Raw genomic sequence first — 19,170 nt, 5'->3', positions numbered from 1 at the left:
CTCACCTAACCCAGGGAAAGAGATGCCTCGAGTGTCCTCACAGCCTTCCTCAGATTTGCAAAAATGGCAGAATTGGTTTGGCTATGATTTCTCTGAGGAAGTAAGACCAAGGTTTGCAATAATAGATGGCGATGCAGTTAACACATCAAATGTGCATCCGGTTATTTCTTCTCCACAATAAGTCATTTCATAGGAAGAAGTGAGTTGAAAAGAAATATTTGAGCATACAATGAAAGGAATTAAGGATTAGGAAACATGACGCCTGGGAAAGTCTCAGAGCATGCTGATCTGGTGCTTGTAAAAACTTATTTTCTTTAATCCAGAAGGTTCACTTCACCAATACATCTCTGAAGTTGCACATTTAAATCTTGAAAATCTTGACAAAGATGCATTCGGTAAAGGAAAAGATAAATCCCTTCTTTGCATTTAAGATGAGGCTTGGTTTTCTTGTGTATTTTTCTCATTGATATTTCTATAGTGCTTGCATTATAAATTCGGAAATGTTGATTACTTAAGGACTCCGGCCATTGGGCACAGTTAATAGAAGTGATACGATAGACGTCTTTAGTTTATACAGTGCAAATGTAAGCATCATTCTATCTTACCGAAAGGCAACTCCTTTCCCCCCCAAAAAAGGCCAAAAGGAAAAGATTATGCGCATCAATTTGAGATATTAGGGTAAGTCAGGTGGGGAAAAAAAAACAACAACACAACTTCTCTTCACTTTTATTTCCCTGCAGCTTAAAAAGCCTGGTGCAGTGTGCAGACCAGCAAAAGATGAGTGTGACCTGTCAGAAATGTGTGATGGCAAATCTGGTATTTGCCCTGATGATAGATACCGAATCAACGGCTTTCCTTGTCAAAATGGGAAGGGCTACTGTTTGATGGGGATGTGCCCCACTCTTCAGGAGCAGTGCACCGAGCTGTGGGGACCAGGTAGGAGGGCAGACCCCCGTGTTGCGGGCATTCCTGCCTCTCTCTCTGCGCACGCAAGGAAAAATCGTATTATAACGGGCAACAGTGTTTAATCATGGCCAAAGTAGTCTTCTGTCCCAGTCTTCTTTCTTAGAAATGGTGCATCCGCTCAGAATCCGGGATAAGTGCATTTTTAAGACATATGGTCAATTTGGGGACTGCTAGATTCAGCAAACAAAAATAAGGATGGCCCAGTTAAATTTTAATTTCAGATTAACAATGTTTTTTAGTATCAGTATGTCTCATGAAATATTTGAAGTAGACTTATACTAAGAAAACTTGGTTTATCTGAAATTCAGATTTAATGAGTAAAGCAGGAAAGAATAGCCAATGGGAAAAAGACAGTCTCTTCAACAAATGTTGTTGGGAGAACTGGACAGCAACATGCAAAAGAATGAAACTGGACCACTTTCTTACACCATACACAAAAGTAAATTCAAAATGAATTAAAAATCTAAATGTGAGACTTGAAACCATAAAAATCCTAGAGGAGAACAAAGGAACCAACCTCTTTGACATTGGCTGTGGCAGCTTCTTTCTAGATATGTCTCTGGAGGCAAGAGAAACAAAAGCAAAAATAAACTATTGGGACTTCATCAAAATAAAACGTTTCTGCCCAGAGAAGGAAACAGTCAACAAAACTAAAAGGCAACCACTGGGTTGGGAGAAGATATTTGTAAATGACATATCTGGTAATGGGTTAGTATCCCAAATACATAAAGAACTTACAAAACTCAACACCGAAAAAAATGAATAATTCAATTAAAACATGGGTAGAAGACATGAATAGACTTTTTTCCAAAGAAGACATCCAGATGACAACAGAGACATGAAAAGATGCTCAACATCACTCATCACCGGGGAAATATAAATCAAAGTTTATAATAAGATATCACCTCACACCTGTCAGGATGGCTAAAATCAACAACACAAGAAGCAACAGGTGCTGGAAAGGATACGGAGAGACGGGAACACTCTTGCCTTATTGGTGGGAATGCAAACTGGTATAGCCACTCTGGAAATCAGTATGGAGGTTCCTTAGAGAGTTAAAAATCAAATTACCCTATGATCCAGCAATTGCGCTACTAGGTATTTACCCAACGAATACAAAAAGATGAATTCAAAGGGATCGTGTACCCTGATGTTTATAGCAGCATTATCTACAAGAGCCAAGATATGGAAGCAGTCCAAATGTCTCTCAAATAATGAATGGATAAGATGTGGTGTGTGTGTATATATATGTGTGTGCATACACAGATGTGTATACACACACATATATATACACACACACACATATATGTGATGTATATACATATAAGTATATACATATATACTTATGATGTGGTATATATATATACACACACACATATATATGTGGTATATACATATAAGATGTGGTATATATATGGTGTATATATATATAGTGTGTATATATATATGATATATATGTATGTATATATGGTGTGTGTGTGGAGGGTGTATATATATATATATATATATACACACATATATGTATGTATGTGTATATATATATATATATATATAGCCCAGTTAATATATATATATATATATATATATATATATACACCCCCCATACGCACAATGGAATTTTACTCAGCCATCAAAAAGAATGCGGTCTTGGCATTTGCAATGACATGAGTGGAGCTAGAGAGTATAATGCTAAGTGAAAGAAGTCAGAGAACGACAAATACCATATGATTTCACTCATGTGGAATTCATGTGTTCTTTGCACAGGGACCATGTGAATCTCTGTATTGTTACAATATTAGTATATGTGCTGCTCCAGCAAGCACACTCACATGTGCAATTTAAGAAACACAACAAAGAGGGGAAAAAAAAGAGGGAGGTGAACCAAGAAACAGACTCGTAGCTAAAGAGAGCAAACTGATGATTCCCAGAGGGGGTTGGGGGGCATGAGTAATAGAGGTGATAGAGATTAAGGAGGGCACTTGTGATGAGCACTGGGTGACGTATGAAAGCGTTGATTCGCTATATTGTACACCTGAAACTAACATTGCAACTATGTTAACTAGCTCGAATTTAAATAAAAACTTACAAGAAAAGTAAATTTCACTGGGTATCCTGTGCTTTATCTGGAAACCCTGATCAAGATCCTTCTCAGATGAGTACACCCCTGGAAGTCTGTGGAGGTGGGGGGAGCGGTGTGCCGGGAGATGGGCAGACTACAAGGAAAGGGGAAGAAAAGAGAAGAAGGGCTGTGGGAATGCAGAGGAGCAATCTGGGAAAACCAAATCTCTTGAATGTCCGTTTTGTCCGTCATACTGGAATTTTAGAAGACGTATTCTCTGATTACGCCATAAAAATAAATTAAAAATAAAAGCATAACTTAATCTCCAAAACTATAAACTGAAACTTCCATTGTGCTCAACAGATTGATCAGAAAGGCAATTTTAAAAATATCAGTTCTCCGGACTTTCTGCATAGGATGTCCATTGTGCATGTATATTTAATTTTCTTTTTTTTTTTTCAACGTTTATTTATTTTTGGGACATAGAGAGAGCATGAACGGGGGAGGGGCAGAGAGAGAGGGAGACACAGAATCGGAAACAGGCTCCAGGCTCTGAGCCATCAGCCCAGAGCCCGACGCGGGGCTCGAACTCACGGACCGCGAGATCGTGACCTGGCTGAAGTCGGACGCTTAACCCACTGCGCCACCCAGGCGCCCCTTAATTTTCATACCCTCCTCTGCAACACTTCCAGATTCTTACCTAAGTGGCTGAAGGAATTTTTTAAACAGGGGAAATACGTCTTCCTAAAAATACTTGACGAGGGCTACCACATGCCAGGAACTTTTCATAATCCCTGAAAATATACATAAAACAAGAGAAAGGAAAGCAACATCGATCGCTGATTTACAACACACCCGGTCAAAGAGAAAAAGAAAAAGAAAGAAAGAAACCTGAGAAATACATGGACTAGAACTTAGAAAAAAATTCCTGAATAAAACCCTTTGGATCAGGCAAGGGTGGGCTGAGACACAGTTTGACGAGAACGCTGGATACCCCTGGTGCCTCAGGAAGTGCGCTGACCCCTGGATTCTGGCCTCAGCAAACCTCGCGATCACAGGTCAGGCGGACACGAATGCGAAATTACAGGTGGAAACAAGTATGGGTTTGCGGGTTAAAGAAACATGGCTTCCTTGGCTGACGTCAGTATATAGCAGAAACCTGGGGAAAGAAAACTTGAGCACAGAGGTGAGGCTCTGAGCTTCCCCTTTAGTATCTGGGGACAAAACCCTGCAGTAAATGCTTTTACACGGTCCTTTTGCCCGACCCTTCACTATCTGCCTCACGTGCGAATCTGTAAATTTCCCAGCACCTAGACACTATGTATTTTGTTCACAACTGTGTTCCCAGGGGGTCCTAACACATTGCCTGACTTTAGTAAACGTTCAAAATTATTGAATCAATGTGGAACATATTTAGCTGATATTAGAACAGGAGAGATCTTTTAAATCATACATTCAAAGGCAGCCCTTATAAAAGAGCAGAGAAGCAGATGTGCCGCAATGAAATTCCAAATTTTGTCGTTCATAAGGGCTCACAAATTTATTTCAAATGAATTTTCAAAGTTTGAAAAGTCTATAGCATATATATAAGGAGGTCTCGAGATCACTATTCAGTATCAAATCATTTCTGTAAGTCAGTTGCCGTTCCAAATATTAGAAATGTGGCCCAGGCATTAATAGGCAATTTGTCATAAAGAAGTACAATCATCTAAAGAACATTAAAATCATCTTAACTCACCAGCGAGAAGTAGAAGTACTGACACATTAATGAGTCAGGAGACATAAATATAGTAAGAAACAGGAGCGAAAAGCTGATTCCTTCCACGTTTGTCAAATTGGCAAAGCTTTTCTACAGTTAATGCTCAGTTTCAGTGAAGCTGTGACACAACACCCCGTTTTATAGTCTGGTAAGAACATGAGTTAGCACAGTCTTTCCAGGAAGAATTGGAAAAATGTATGTAGAATCTAAAAAGAAAATGCACTCCTTTCCCCGGGAATCGTATTCAGGAATATTTGTTTACAAAGGATTTTCAGCCAGCACTTTTTAAAAAAATTATAATGGGTAATTGGGAAACATCTCAAAGTCCAAGCGTAAGCATGAGTGAAAATAAATGATATAATATTTATGCAATGCAATTTTTATCGCTATGATACTGCAGAATATGTAGTCATTGGGGAAAGGACAAGTGTATTGTTAATTGGGAAGCAGCGTGGTACCGGGAGTATGAATGATCCCTTCCACAACATTAGCACCAAGACCTCTGAAGCTTGGGATTAGGAATCTGCTTTTCCTTATTATCCAGGCCTACTTACTCACTTTTCTCAGTGTAGATATTTTATTAAATAACAAGGAGCCTGTAAATGTTACTGAGACCAAACAACTAAGAAAATAACGGTAATAAAACTCATTTTATCACCTTGGACATTGTTCAGGAAGGGCATGGACAGTGAGTTGAGTTACAGACAAGCCCAGAGGTTAAGGCACTTGGCCAAGGTCACACAGCTGCGATTTAGCTCCTGAACCCTGAACCACTGTATTCTATTGCTCATCTGATGGGGCTCTAAGAAAGATTACATGAGAAATGAAATACGTGATGCTTATTGTTGCGCGTGCACAAAGCAGTTTGGCTAAACATTGTAAGAAATGGTATTTCTCCTGGCAAGTATTACCAGGAGAGCATTCCAATGTCTGCCTGTGGGTTGTTAATGCAATGATTGTGGCTCTCCAACTAAGTCTTTACATTTAGATGGAGTTTTCTTAATCTTAAGCATGTCAGCCATATTTCCAAACGTGTAGCTATCCATTGTTCAAAAAATAAATATTTAAAACATTATTTTAAATTCTAACCAGCTTTCTTAGTAACAAATTATTGCAGCCTGTATTTCTGACAATGGTCAATGGGATTATGCCCTAACAGTGCTTCTCATGCTATGTATTTCATTAATGTGACGTTTCATGAACCCTCTGTGGCATCGAACGCCTTATCTCTTTTCTTTTCTAATATGTCCCTGCTGACCATGCCTGGTTCCAGGGACCAGCGTTGCAGATAAATCGTGTTACAGCAGGAATGAAGGTGGGTCGAGGTATGGGTACTGTCGCAAAGTGGATGACACACGCATTCCCTGCAAAACAAAGTAAGTGGCCTTGTTGTTTGAACCTTCCTGCTCCACAGACTAGGGGACTCACTCTCTTCCAGACACACATTCTGATTCATTCCAGTTAAACAGAAAGTGAATTTGGAAAGCATCCATTAGGTGACTATTATGTGCTAGGGTTTCAGGCTACCGACTGAGTTAAAAAGACAAATAAGAAATGATCTCTCTTTTCCAGTCCCTCATGGCCGGTGTTTGAGATGACATTGAGTACAGTCGTTGTTAAATAGAGTGAAGGTTTGGATGAAACATGCAGCAGTGAATGGGCCTGGCTGGAAATCTATACGTGGATTTAATAATATTCCTTAGGTGCTTTTCCACCTAAGTCTTTCATTATGATTCAAGGAGGAGAGACATTTATCTACTCAGAAGAATACCCAATATAATGCTTATATAGTTTTATTTAAACTTGCCATGGTAAAGCATAAGAGACTCGTAAAAACTGAGAACGAACTGAGGGTTGATGGGGAGAGGGAGAGAAGGGAGGGTGGGTGATGGGTATTGAGGAGGGGGCACCTGTTGGGATGAGCACGGGGTGTTGTACGGAAACCAATCTGACAATAAATTTCATATATTGAAAAAAAACTTGCCATGGGATTACAGAAAGAAAAAAAACACAGTAAGAAAAGATTGACAGTTCATCTGGAGAATTTGTTTTACTTTTTGTATTGATATTCTGGTGGGAAAAATTCTAGCATATCACAAGCAATGGGCTTGAAATTTCTCTTGATGTTTATTTATTTATTTGGAAAGAAAGAGCAAGAGAGTGAGTGGGGGAGGGGCAGAAAAAGAGGGAGAGAGAGATTTACAAGCAGGCTCCATGCTATCAGTGCAGACCCAACGTGAGGCTCAAACTCACAAGCTGTGAGATCATGACCTCAGCCGCGATCAAGAGTCAGACATTTAATTGGCTAAACCACCCAGGTGCCCCAGGACTTCAGATTTTTGTATAAGATCTTTTTTTAATTCCACAGTTTTAAGATGACTTTTAAAATTCAAATTATCACAGATTAAACTTAGTACCTGCTCCAGATTTTACACACACTAAGTACTGCATAGCAAGAGACTGAAGAAGGTTAACATTTCTCAACGCTTTTCTATTAAACAATAATTGTTCTAGATGATAAATATTACCAAACTGTATTTTGGACTAGTATCATCTCTTGGGGGTCCGGGTGGTCTCTCCTTTATAAGAAATCGGGACAGATTTAAAAGGGAAGACAGTTATGTAAAAAGAAATGTGTATGTGTTTTGGGGGGACCAACGTGTGGTTTGTGAGGTAGCGAGTGCGAAAGAGAGCAGAGTAGCTCCGTTTCCCTATGAGCATGTGCGCACGCTATTGTCCTGTATAACCGTTTGTATGAGCACTGGGTCATTTCCGCAACTAGCGGCACAAACGTATCATTCTTTCCACGGCCCGACCTCCTAGTCACTTCTGAGTAGTCATTGGCTGTAGTGGAGACTACGCCTGGAATTCTCTGTGCTCTAGAGCCTTCTGTATAAAGTGACTCCAGAAAAACACCTTCTCCGTTTTGGAGAGAATGTATGCCTTTCTCCACTCCGCAGTCACATTTCCTCACAGCTACCAGAAGCATCAGAAGAATTTGATTCTGTCACTCTCAGAATAGTTTTTCCGAGCCCTCCTCTGAATTCTGCATGAAGCAATTGACTCCAATTTTATTGGCATCGACTTTACTCACCTTGGCAGTAAGTGGATGGCTTTACTGAGTGCTGCGCTGTTTCATCTTTATTTGCAGGGAGATAGTTCTTCCAGTAACCACACATGATGCCTTGCGTGCCACCCAAGACTCAGCCGTAGATACACACAGTTACAGTGGGGAGAATTCCTCAGTGCAATTCATGAAAATAAGAAGTAACCTTAGGGCACCTGGTTGGCTCAGTTGGTTAAGCATCCGATTCTTGGTTTCCGCTCAGGTCATGATCTCTCGATTCGTGGGTTCGAGCCCCGCATCAAGCTCCGTGCTGCCAGCTCTCTGCCCCTCCCCCATTTACACTGTCTCTGTCTCTCTCCAAATAAATTAAGTAAAAAAAAAAAAGTACCTTAGCTGAAACAAAATAGAAACGGACTCCCTGTGTGCCCTTCATGATGTTATAAGTCCATTCTCCTTTATCTTGAAAATGACCTTCATTCCCAAGTGTTTCTTTTGGTCTGTCATGGCTTCTCCAGCTCCAGCCACTGCATTCCAATAAGCCAAAATGAGGAAAAATGAGGAATAAGACATATTCTTTCACGTAAGGCCACCTGCAAGAATTTGCACGCAAGATTCTGCTTTCTTGCAGTTGGCCGGAACTTAGTTAGGCACTTGGCCAAAAATTAGCTTCCCGAGAACCTGGGAAATCAGGATTTTGTTGTGTTTTGTTTTTTTGTTTTTGAGTAGCAGTGTTTCTTGTTACTATTCACTAGTTCTATTACCGAAGAACAAGGGGAACTTTGATACACAGGAGAACTAGGAATCTCTACTCTAGGGAGAAATGCCATTAATTAAATACCGATAGGGAGCTGTGTTACATTTGGGGAAAACTGTAATGTGGATCCTGGTATTTTAACCGCAGCAAATTTTGGCTTTTCCTCAGTGATGCCCTGTGTGGGAAGTTGTTCTGCCAAGGTGGGTCAGATAATTTGCCCTGGAGAGGACATATAGTAACTTTCCTGACCTGTAAAATGTTCGATCCTGACGACAGCAGTCCAGAAATAGGCATGGTAGCTAATGGAACTAAGTGTGGACACAGGAAGGTAAGTTGAAAGTGTAGCTTTTAATCGAAATGTTCTTTGGTCTTGTTTTTTTGTCTTGATGTTTGCTACTCAAGGCCTCCTTCTGTTCCACGGAGGACAGTTTTCAAAGCAATACTTACGCCATTCTTTTATGCATGCCTACATTCACCCCGTCAATATTATTTAACAAGCAACTATTACGTGCTTAGTACTAGGTTATTAAACCTAGGTAAATTTTATTGCCCCCAAATCAGTAGGGTCTCAATAAATTATAAGCCATTCTGATAACAATAAAGAGAATAATAAAAATACTACTCATTTTTAGATAAATGATAATTGTTTGAATATTCCAGATGACATGATATTAACACGCTTTCCATAATGTTTTTGTTTGGAATGGGTGCCTTGTATCATGTGCAATGCTTAGCTCAGTGCTAAATATTTGTCTCAGGAGTGGACTGAAGGGGTAGATGAACAGAATGACCCATGAGGAATGAAGTCAAATAGGGAAATATTCTCTAGAGAACTTTCTAAATATTTAAAATAAATATTATCTAGATCCCATATTCTTATTTGCAAAAGAATGTTGTGATTTGCCTAATAAAAAGGTCAGTTTGGGGACACCTGGGTAGCTGAGTCGATTAAGCATTCAACTTTGGCCCGGGTCATGATCTCAGGGCTTGTGGGTTCGATCCCTGCATTGGGTTCTGCACTGACAGCTCGGAGCCTGGAGCCTGCTTGGGATTCTGGGTCTCCCTCTCTCTTTGTCCCTCCCCTGCTTGTGCGCTCTCTCTCTCTCTCTCTCTCTCTCTCTCTCAAAATAAAAAAAAAATAATAATTTTAAAAAATTTTTAAAAAGGTAAGTTTGATAACAATAGTAGTGGTTAATAATATAAGACTAAATTCCAAAGGCTGAGCAATTTGCAGAACTGAAGCCATCGGGGATTCATGTGAACTCAGTGTTTTTTTCACATCGCTTTCAGGTTTGCATTAATGCAGAATGTGTGGATATCGAAAGAGCCTACAAATCGACCAACTGCTCCTCCAAGTGCAGAGGGCATGCCGTAAGTTTTGAAAACGTTTCCCCAAGCTCGCCGAATCTTTTGGAAGTTCGGGTCAGTCCTGACGATGCTAAAGTACCGTTTCAGCTCTGAGTGATACTAAGTCTGCCTAACCACTCAATAGTTTGGTTCGATGAAAAAAATTTTCTTCCAAGCATCTGGTATTGAAATTCCCATGATGGATCCATACACTACGGAGGTAGTTGCAAGGGTGCAGAGCAGGGGTTAGTCCTTCTTCTGAACGGATGAACAGGCTCCTTGGGTTGGTGGTCAGCCTAGTGTGGAAACTGACAGGATCACTGCTTGTCTAGGTGTGTGACCATGAGCTCCAGTGTCAGTGCAAAGAAGGATGGGCCCCTCCTGACTGTGATGACTCCACAGTGGTCTTCCGTAGGTAACATTACGCGTCTTACTCTCCTCTTCCAAGCTTGTAGTTCGTAGTACATTAGATTTCGTCTCCTTTTTTTCTCTCCTCTTGGAATTCTTGTTCCATAAATATGGAATCTAAAATATTAATCTTCATGGTTTCTAACAACTTTTCAATCATATTTTCTAGTCCTTATGCTCCTGCTCGACATACGAAAAGATCTCCTCAAATTTTAGAGTTGCAATCTTATTTTAATTTCCCCCATTGTCTCGCTTTATGATTATTCTATTTTCATAGCGGGCTTGGCTTAATGTGTAGATATAGAATCCTCATATAACTCTCTAAGAATCTGGCTTCGGTTATTTTTGTAGGTTCACTGCTGTCCCTTGAATCATCTCTATTTCTTTTGAGTTTGATTTTTTTGTCTTTCACCCTGTCTCTTATTTCACTGTGCTGTTTTTTTTTTTTTTTTTCTTCAGAATATGGGACCCTTGTTGAATGTGGGATTAGGCTGACTCGAATTAGCTTGCATGGGTTTTCTTTGTATGTTTTTGTGCTTGTTGTACCTCCTGATACCTCTCTGGATGGGACATCTGGATGTGAGCTCTATCGGTAGATAGAGAGACCTCCCTCTAGGACTTCGGAGTGGTAAGCAGCCAGGGTGGGGAATCCTCACCTCCAGTCGCCATGGTGAAGAGTACTTGGCCCAGGAGAGAGCTCTTCATTGCATTTACTTCCCGAGAGAGCTGCTTTTCCTCCACGCTCTTTCCTTGATCCTCCCTTTTCTGTCTCATCTACTGTGGGCATCTGCAGTTAGCCTCCATTCTGTTCCTCAGGCTCTTGAATCCCCCATTGCTTCTAGAGAGCAGTTCTTGGGTCTTTGCCCAGAGGCATAGCCCACTATTATTCTGCATACACAAGGGATGGGGGTGCTGATGGGGACGGGCCTGACCAAACCATCTGTCCCAAGTTCAGATTCTCTGTTGGCTTCCCAAGAAAAAAATGGCATCTACTTCTGACATTTGGGCTATTTTTAAAAAAATTTGTTGGTTCTGGGGTGCCTGGGTGGCTCAGTTGGTTAAGTGTCTGACTGTGGCTCAGGTCATGATCTCGTGGTTCATGGGTTCAAGCCCCGCATCGGGCTCTGTGCTGAACGCTTGCTCAGAGCCTGGAGCCTGCTTCAGATTCTGTGTCTCCTTCTCTCTCTGCCTGTCCACCACTTGTGCCCTGTCTCACTCTGTCTTTCAAAATTAAATAAATGTAAAATTTAAAAAAATTTTTAAAACAATTATTGGTTCTTTGCTAGACTTCTCAAGAAAGAATAGCACTTACTTCTGATGCTTAATTATATATATGCTTTAATACATATATATATAATTCTGATGCTTCTGAGCTATAATTTACTTTGTTTCTGTCCACCTAAATCCCCTAAAAATCCTTTTAAACTATGACTTCCCTCATGTTGAACTTTGTTTCTTCTCTTTATTGGCTAAATCACTTCCATTAGTAATTCTTTCTTCTTCCATGAAACTTAACATTTTTAACTCTGTTGCTAAGTAGAAAACATGAATAGCGGATAGGATTGGATTAGATTTTTTAACTCACAGTTTTAACTTCATGACTCTTGAGAAGTAGATACTGATATTCAAAGTTCAAAACCTGAGGCTACCCTTATTTTGTTTGTTGGTGTCGTTAAATAACCCCTTAACAATAATGTTTCTTTTCTCTTAAATGTTTTTAGAATTGCTACTTAATGAAAACCAGTCATCATGTTATGCCTGGGTAATGTTTTCTTTTTATTATTTCGATTGTTTGACAGTGAGGTCTTTCAAAGTGAGGATTTGATTCTTCAGTTCCAGGAATGTGTCTATTATTACAGATTTTAAAATGGATTCTGTTCCACTTCTTTGGTTTCTAATTCAGAAATATAAATTATTTGTATCAAGTATCTTGACTAGGTGGCCTTATTATCTTTTTTTTTTTTTTTTTGGCATTGTCTATTGCCTGTTATTTTTGGGAAAGTTTTCAAAATTATTTTCTGTAAAATACGGTGAATTTTTGGCAATGTTAAGACTCCTATTTATTAGTTATCATGACATTTTATTAGTTTTTTTTTAGTTATAGTGACATTTTAAAATATTCAGTGACATTTTTGAGTTTCCTTAAAGCACTTTTTTTAAAGATCTTTATTTATTTTTGAGAGAGAAAGAGAAAGAGAGCACAGCAGAGGAGGAACAGAGAGAGAGAGGGAGACACAGAATCCAAAGCAGGCTCCGGGCTCTGAGCTGTCAGCACAGAGCCCGACACGGGGCTCGAACTCACGAACCGTGAGATCATGACCTGAGCCTTAGTCAGATGCTCAACAGACTGAGCCACCCAGGCACCCCTCCTTAAACCACTTTCATATCATTCTATTATCTTCTCATTTCATGTCTTCTGTTTTTATAATCTGTTGTCATTTTGTTCAGAAGACCAAGCAGATGCCACCCTAAATTTACTCTGACTCTTTATAGCTTTTATTTCTGAAAGCATAGATTCCATATGTATTCTACCTCTGCATATTATTTTAAACCTAATCTTTTTTTATATTTTTATGCTTTTTTCCCCTCAATTGCATATCATCCAATAAAGGAGAATAAACTCCAACACACATTGTTAAAGTATTTCTTGAAAACTTTAAATCCAAGGACTGGTGATGCAAAGATACATTATACTACATCAAATTTATATCTTAAGGGAATCAAGGAGGCAGCTGGAGTGGTTCATGATACAATTGGGGACGTTTTTCTCCGAATCACTTATGCTCCTTGTTAACACCACTGTGTCAAGATTCAACTTCATCCGTTAGGTTTTCTTTTTGTTTTGTTTTTGTTTCCATTTCTGGTACTACCTCTGACCCCAACCGTCAAGGAAAGCCTCCACCAGACTGGTGAAAGTCCTCTAATTCAGGAAAGTGTCCTGTCTCCAAAAGGACAGACCTCGGTGGATAGTTTTCATGATATCCAGGCTTCACATCTAAACCTGAATGAGAAAAATTACATTTCTATTTTTATTAAATTCTAACTAGAATTCAGAATTTTCTACGATTACAGGGATGTAAGGCAACAAACCACCATGGTATTAGTAGTTCCCATGGCTTTGTCACCCATACAAATCATTTATATTTTTATATCACATTGTGGTTGCTGCATAAATCTTTATTTTTTAAAAATTTATTTATTTACTTTGAAGTTAGTTAACATACAGTATAGTGTTGGTTTCAGGAGTAGAACCCAGTGATTCATCAGTTACAGATAACACCCAGGGCTCATCCCAACAAGTGCCCTCCTTAACGCCCATCACCCATCTAGCCCATCCCCCCACCACCTCCCTCCAGCAACCCTCAACTTGTGCTCTATTGTTAAGAGTCTCTTATGGTTTGCCTCCCTGTCTGTTTTTATCTTATTTTTCCCTTTCCTTCCCTTATGTTCATCTGTTGTGTTCCTTAAATTTCACATATGAGTGAAATCATATGATATTTGTCTTTCTCTGACTGATTTATTTCGCTTAGCATAATACACTCCAGTTCCATCCGTGTTATTTCATTATTTTTTGATCACCAAGCAATATTCTGTTGTGTATATATATGCATGTATATATATATGTATATATATATATATATATACATACACACACAGACACATATATATATATCACATTTTCTTTATACATTCATCGGGTGATGGACATTTGGGCTCTATCCATAATTTGTCTATAGCTGACAGTGCAGCTATAAACATCGGGATTTCTCTGATGATGAGTGATGTTGAGCATGTGTCTGTTAGCCATCTGGATGTCTTCTTTGGAGATGTGTCTGTTCATGTCTTCTGCCCATTTCTTCACTGGGTTATTTGTTTTTTGCGTGTTGAGTTGGATAAGTTTTTTTATAGATCTTGGCTACTAATCCTTTATCCAATATGTCATTTGCAAATACCTTCTCCCGTTCTGTCGGTTGCCTTTCGGTTTTGTTGATTGTTTCCTTAGCTGTGCAGAAGCTTTTTATCTTGAGGAGGCCCCAATAGTTCATTTTGGCTTTTGTTTCCCTTGCCTGCGGAGACTTGTCTAGTAAGAAGTTGCTGTGGTCAAAGGGGTTGCTGCCTACATTCTCCTGTAGGATTTTGATGGCTTCCTGTCTCACATTTAGGTTTTCCATCCATTTTGAATTTATTTTTGTGTATGGTATGAGAAAGTTGGTCCAGGTTCATTCTTCTGCATGTCACTGCTCAGTTTTCCTAATACCATTTGCTGAAGAGACTGTCTTTTTTCCACTGGGTATTCTTTCCTGTTTTGTTGAAGAGGAATTGGCCATGCATGTATGGGTCCGTTTCTGGGTTCTCTATTATGTTCCATTGATTTCTGTCCGTTTTTGTGCCAGTACCATACTATCTTAAGATTACAGCTTTGTAATATAGCTTGAAGTCCAGAATTTTCATGCCTCTAGCTTTGATTTTCTTTTTCAATGTTACTTTAGCTATTTGGAGTCTTTTCTGGTTCCATACAAATTTTAGAATTGTTTGTTCTAACTCTATGAAAAATGCCGGTGTTATTTGGATAGGGATTGCACTGCATGTGTAGATTGTTTTGGGTAGTATAGACATTTTAGTAATATTTGGTCTTCTAACCCATAAGCATGGAATGTTTTGCCTTTTTTGTGTGCGTCTTCTTCAATTTCTTTCAGAAGCTTTCTCAAGTTTTCAGTGTACACATCTTTTACCTCTTTGGTTAGGTTTATTCCTAGGTATTTTATGGGTTATGGTACAATTATAAATAGGATCGATTTCTTGATTTCTCATTCTGCCTTTTGGGTTTTCCACATAGAGTGTCATGTCATCTATGAAAAGTGAAAATTTGACTTCCTCCTTGCCGATTTGGATGCCTTTTATTTCTTTTTGTTTTCTGATTGGTGAGGCTAGGACTTCCAACACTATGCTGAATAACAGTGGTGACAGTGAACATCCCTGTTGTGTTCCTGACCTTAGAGGAGAAGCTCTTCGTTTTTCCCCATTGAGGATCATATTATCTGTGAGTCTTTTGTATATGGCCTTTATGATTTTGAATTATGTTCCTTCTATCCCTACTTTCTTGAGGTTTTTTTTTATCAAGAAAGGAGGCTGTATTTTGTCAAATGCTTTTTCTGCATCCATTGAGGGGCTCATATACTTTTTATCCTTTCTTTTTACAATGTGGTATGTCACATTGGTTGATTTGTGAATACTGAACCAGACCTGCAGCCCAGGAATAAATTCCACTTGATTGTGGTGAATCATTCTTTCAATGCACTGTTGAATTCAATTTGCTAGTATCTTGTGGAGAATTTTTGCATCCAGTTTTGCCAGGAATATTGGCCTGTAATTTTCCTTTTCAGGGGGGTCTTTGTTTAGTTTTAAAATCAAGGTAATGTTGGCTTCATAGAATGAGGTGGGAAGCTTTCTTTCCATTTCTATTTTTGGGGGTCAGTTTGAAAAGAATAGGTAGTAACTCTGCTTTAAATGTCTGGTAGAATTCCCGTGGGAAGCCATCTGGCCCAGGACCTTTGTTTGTTGAGAGATTTTTGATAACTTATTCAATTTCTTTGCTGGTTATGTGTCTTTTCAAATTTTCTATTTCTTCCTGTTTCAGTTTTGGTAGTGCATGAGTCCCTAAGAATTGGTCCATTTGTTCCAGATTGCCCAGTTTGTTGGCGTATAATTTTTCATAGTATTCTCTTAAAATTGTTTGTATTTCTGTGGTGTTGGTTGTGATCTCTCTTCTTTCATTTTTTATTTTATCTGTTTGGGTTTTCTCTCTCTCTCTTTCTCTCTCTCTTTTTTGATAAGTCTGGCTAGGGGGTTTATCAATTTTGTTTCTTCTTTCAAAAAACCAGCTCTTAGTTTCATTGATCTGTTCTGTATTTTGTCTGTTTGTTTGTTTCTATATCATTTATTTCTGCTCTAATCTTTATTATTCCCCTTCTTCTGCTGGCTTTAGGTTTGTTTGCTTTTCTATCTCCTTTGGATGTAAAGTTAGACTGTATATTTGGGACCTTTCTTGCTTCTTGAGATAGACCTGAATTGCAACGTATTTTCTTCTTAGGATTGTCTTTGCTGCATCCCAAAGGGTTTGGACTGTCATATTTTCATTTTCATTTGCTTCCATGTATTTTTTATTTCTTCTTTAGTCTCCTGGTTAACCCATTCATTCTTTAAGAGAATATTCTTCAACCTTCATGTATTTGAGGGCTTTCCAAACTTTTTCTTGTGGTTGATTTCAAGTTTCATAGCGTTGTGATCTGAAAATATGCATGGTATGATCTCGATCTTTTTGTAACTGTTGAGGGCTGATGGCTACATAAATCTTTAAGTATCACATATATGTATCTCTAGTTTGAAATTATGGTGGTTATTAATCTACCATTAGATCTTATAATTTAGGGCTTAAAAAGAAGCAAATATTTAACTATATCACAGATTGTTTTATAATATTTTGACAAGTGTATTCCAACATCATTGGCTTCCTTTTTAGTGCTATACATTTTATTAATGAATTTAAAAACATTCAGGGAAAGGGCTTACAGGTTTTATCAGATTTCCAAAATGATCTGTGGCACATAAAAGGTTAAGATCCCTGCTCTATAGTATGGCCATATATAACCATGGGCTTTCAAGCTTACTTAATTAAAGCCATTTTTCAGTAAAATTTATACAGAAAACATATAAATAGATACATTCCATATGTTATTTATATACATTTATACTATAACATATATATATATGTAATATAAATTATAAAATGAGTATTCATACAATGCAATCTGGGCAAAGGAACAGAGCATTGCCAACAGTCCAGACATCTCCTCCCTTGGCCCCATACCTGTCCTAATGTCCTCTCTCCTTCTGAAGGTTAACCCTTTCCTTTATACCATGTTTTCAAAATCATCCATGTTCTTATATGTATCTGGAGTTAGTTTATTTTTGCTAGTGTGCATAATATCACAATTTTGTCATGTATTGGTGTAATTATATATATACACATATATATACATATATACATATATATGTATATATATGTGTATATATACATATACATATATATATATACATATATATGTATATATATGACAATTTCCTTTCTTACTGCTTTTACAGATACTTCAAGGCTATGTTGAAAAAAATTTCCATAAATGTTATCATTCAAGGGGCGCCTGGGTGGCGCAGTCGGTTAAGCGTCCGACTTCAACCAGGTCACAATCTCGCTGTCCGTGAGTTCGAGCCCTGCGTCAGGCTCTGGGCGGATGGCTCGGAGCCTGGAGCCTGTTTCCGATTCTGTGTCTCCCTCTCTCTCTGCCCCTCCCCCGTTCATGCTCTGTCTCTCTCTGTCCCAAAAATAAATAAACGTTGAAAAAAAAAAATGTTATCATTCAATTCCAGTTTTTTAAATGTTTATTTATTTTTGAGTGAGGTTAAGTTGGGGAGGGGCAGAGAGAGAGAGAGAGAGAGACAGAGAATCACAAGCAGGCTCTGCGTTATCAGCACAGAGCCCATGTGGAGCTCGAATTCATGAACCTTGAGATGATGACTGGAGCCGAAATCCAAGGTCGGAGGCTTAACTGGCTGTGCCACCCAGGCACCCCACATTCAAATCTATTTATCTTAACTATATCATACCAAATTGTTTCCGGGGTGGTTGTACAAATTAACACTCCCAGCAGCAGTGAGTATAAGTTCCTATTGTTCTACGACCTTTAAGCCATTTGCCATTGGCAGATAGCAAATTTTAGCCCATTTGGCTAAGTTTTTGTGACGGCATGTTGGGTTTTTAATTTTGCTTTCTGTAACTACTACCACTCTGAATAATAAAAGAACATTTCCTTATCTTTTGGCCATTTGGATTATATTTTTTGTGAAGTATTTGTTTAAGCCTTTTTGTATTTCTAGTGAGTTGTCTCTCCCCACCTTTTTATTCACTTGTATATGTTTTAATATTATATTTTTCATATAAACTATTTTCAGTTATATATGTTAAAAGTAACTTCCCTCCTTCTGAGTTTTCTTATGCTTTTTGTGGTGTTATGTGATTATCAGAAGTTTTTAATGCAGTACAGTCAATTTTTTCATCATTTCCTTATTGTTAGTTGTGTGTGTGTGTGTGTGTGTGTGTGTGTCCTTTTTAAAGGAAATTTTCCCTACTCTGAAATTGTGAATATATATTTGTGTATTGTCTTCTAAAAAGCATTATTTTATTCTCTTTTCAAATTTAAGTCTCTATCTGAAATTGTTTTGTGTATGATGCAAATGTTTAATTTCATTTTTATCCCAGATGGATGCCCAATGGTCACATCATCATTCATATGATCATCTTTCCCTAAGGCTCCACAGTGACACTTATCTAATAAAGCAAGTGTTCATATATGTGTCTTTCTGGGATATCTGTTCTTTTCTGGTGGTCCTATTTATCTGTGTACTCTGGCACTCTTTTACCATCAGGTCTTTGAAATAATTTTGATCTAGGTGGTCCTTTAACTCTGTTCTTTATGAATGATTTGGTTAGTAGTTTTTTTGTACTTTCACATATATTCTCAAGTTACACACACAATTTCTGTTGGGATTTTCATTTAACATAGACCACATCTGTGGTCTCTATGGGAACAATGAGCACATAGAAGCTGTTGAATTCCGAATCTATTGACAAAATGTCTATCCGTTTATTTAGTTTTTCTTAATTTTGCCAGCTAATACTTGATAGCTTCACCACAACAATTTTGCATATATTTTATTAGGTTTGTTTCTAGGAATTTAAGTTTTACTGTATATAT

At 38.3% G+C, this 19,170-nt stretch overlaps 1 protein-coding gene and 1 non-coding gene across 2 annotated transcripts in view; one reads left to right on the top strand and one right to left on the bottom strand.

The window, feature by feature from the left end:
- The window catches only part of ADAM28 (ADAM metallopeptidase domain 28), a 75,060-nt gene that overhangs the window by 40,985 nt on the left and 14,905 nt on the right, over positions 1-19,170 (top strand). The window contains exons 14-18 of the mRNA XM_040490252.1: positions 741-936; positions 6,058-6,160; positions 8,774-8,933; positions 9,896-9,976; positions 10,285-10,363. Of these exons, the coding sequence (XP_040346186.1) occupies positions 741-936; positions 6,058-6,160; positions 8,774-8,933; positions 9,896-9,976; positions 10,285-10,363 (619 nt within the window). The remainder of the gene's footprint in view (positions 1-740; positions 937-6,057; positions 6,161-8,773; positions 8,934-9,895; positions 9,977-10,284; positions 10,364-19,170) is intronic.
- Positions 2,685-2,789, bottom strand: LOC121040028 (U6 spliceosomal RNA). Its single transcript, XR_005795097.1, has one exon. It is a non-coding gene; the product is annotated as a U6 spliceosomal RNA (small nuclear RNA).

The sequence above is a fragment of the Herpailurus yagouaroundi genome, unplaced genomic scaffold (assembly GCF_014898765.1).
Source record: "Herpailurus yagouaroundi ecotype Mexico unplaced genomic scaffold, PumYag 181, whole genome shotgun sequence".
Classification (NCBI taxonomy): domain Eukaryota; kingdom Metazoa; phylum Chordata; class Mammalia; order Carnivora; family Felidae; genus Herpailurus; species Herpailurus yagouaroundi.
This window is presented reverse-complemented; position numbering and strand designations above follow the sequence as displayed.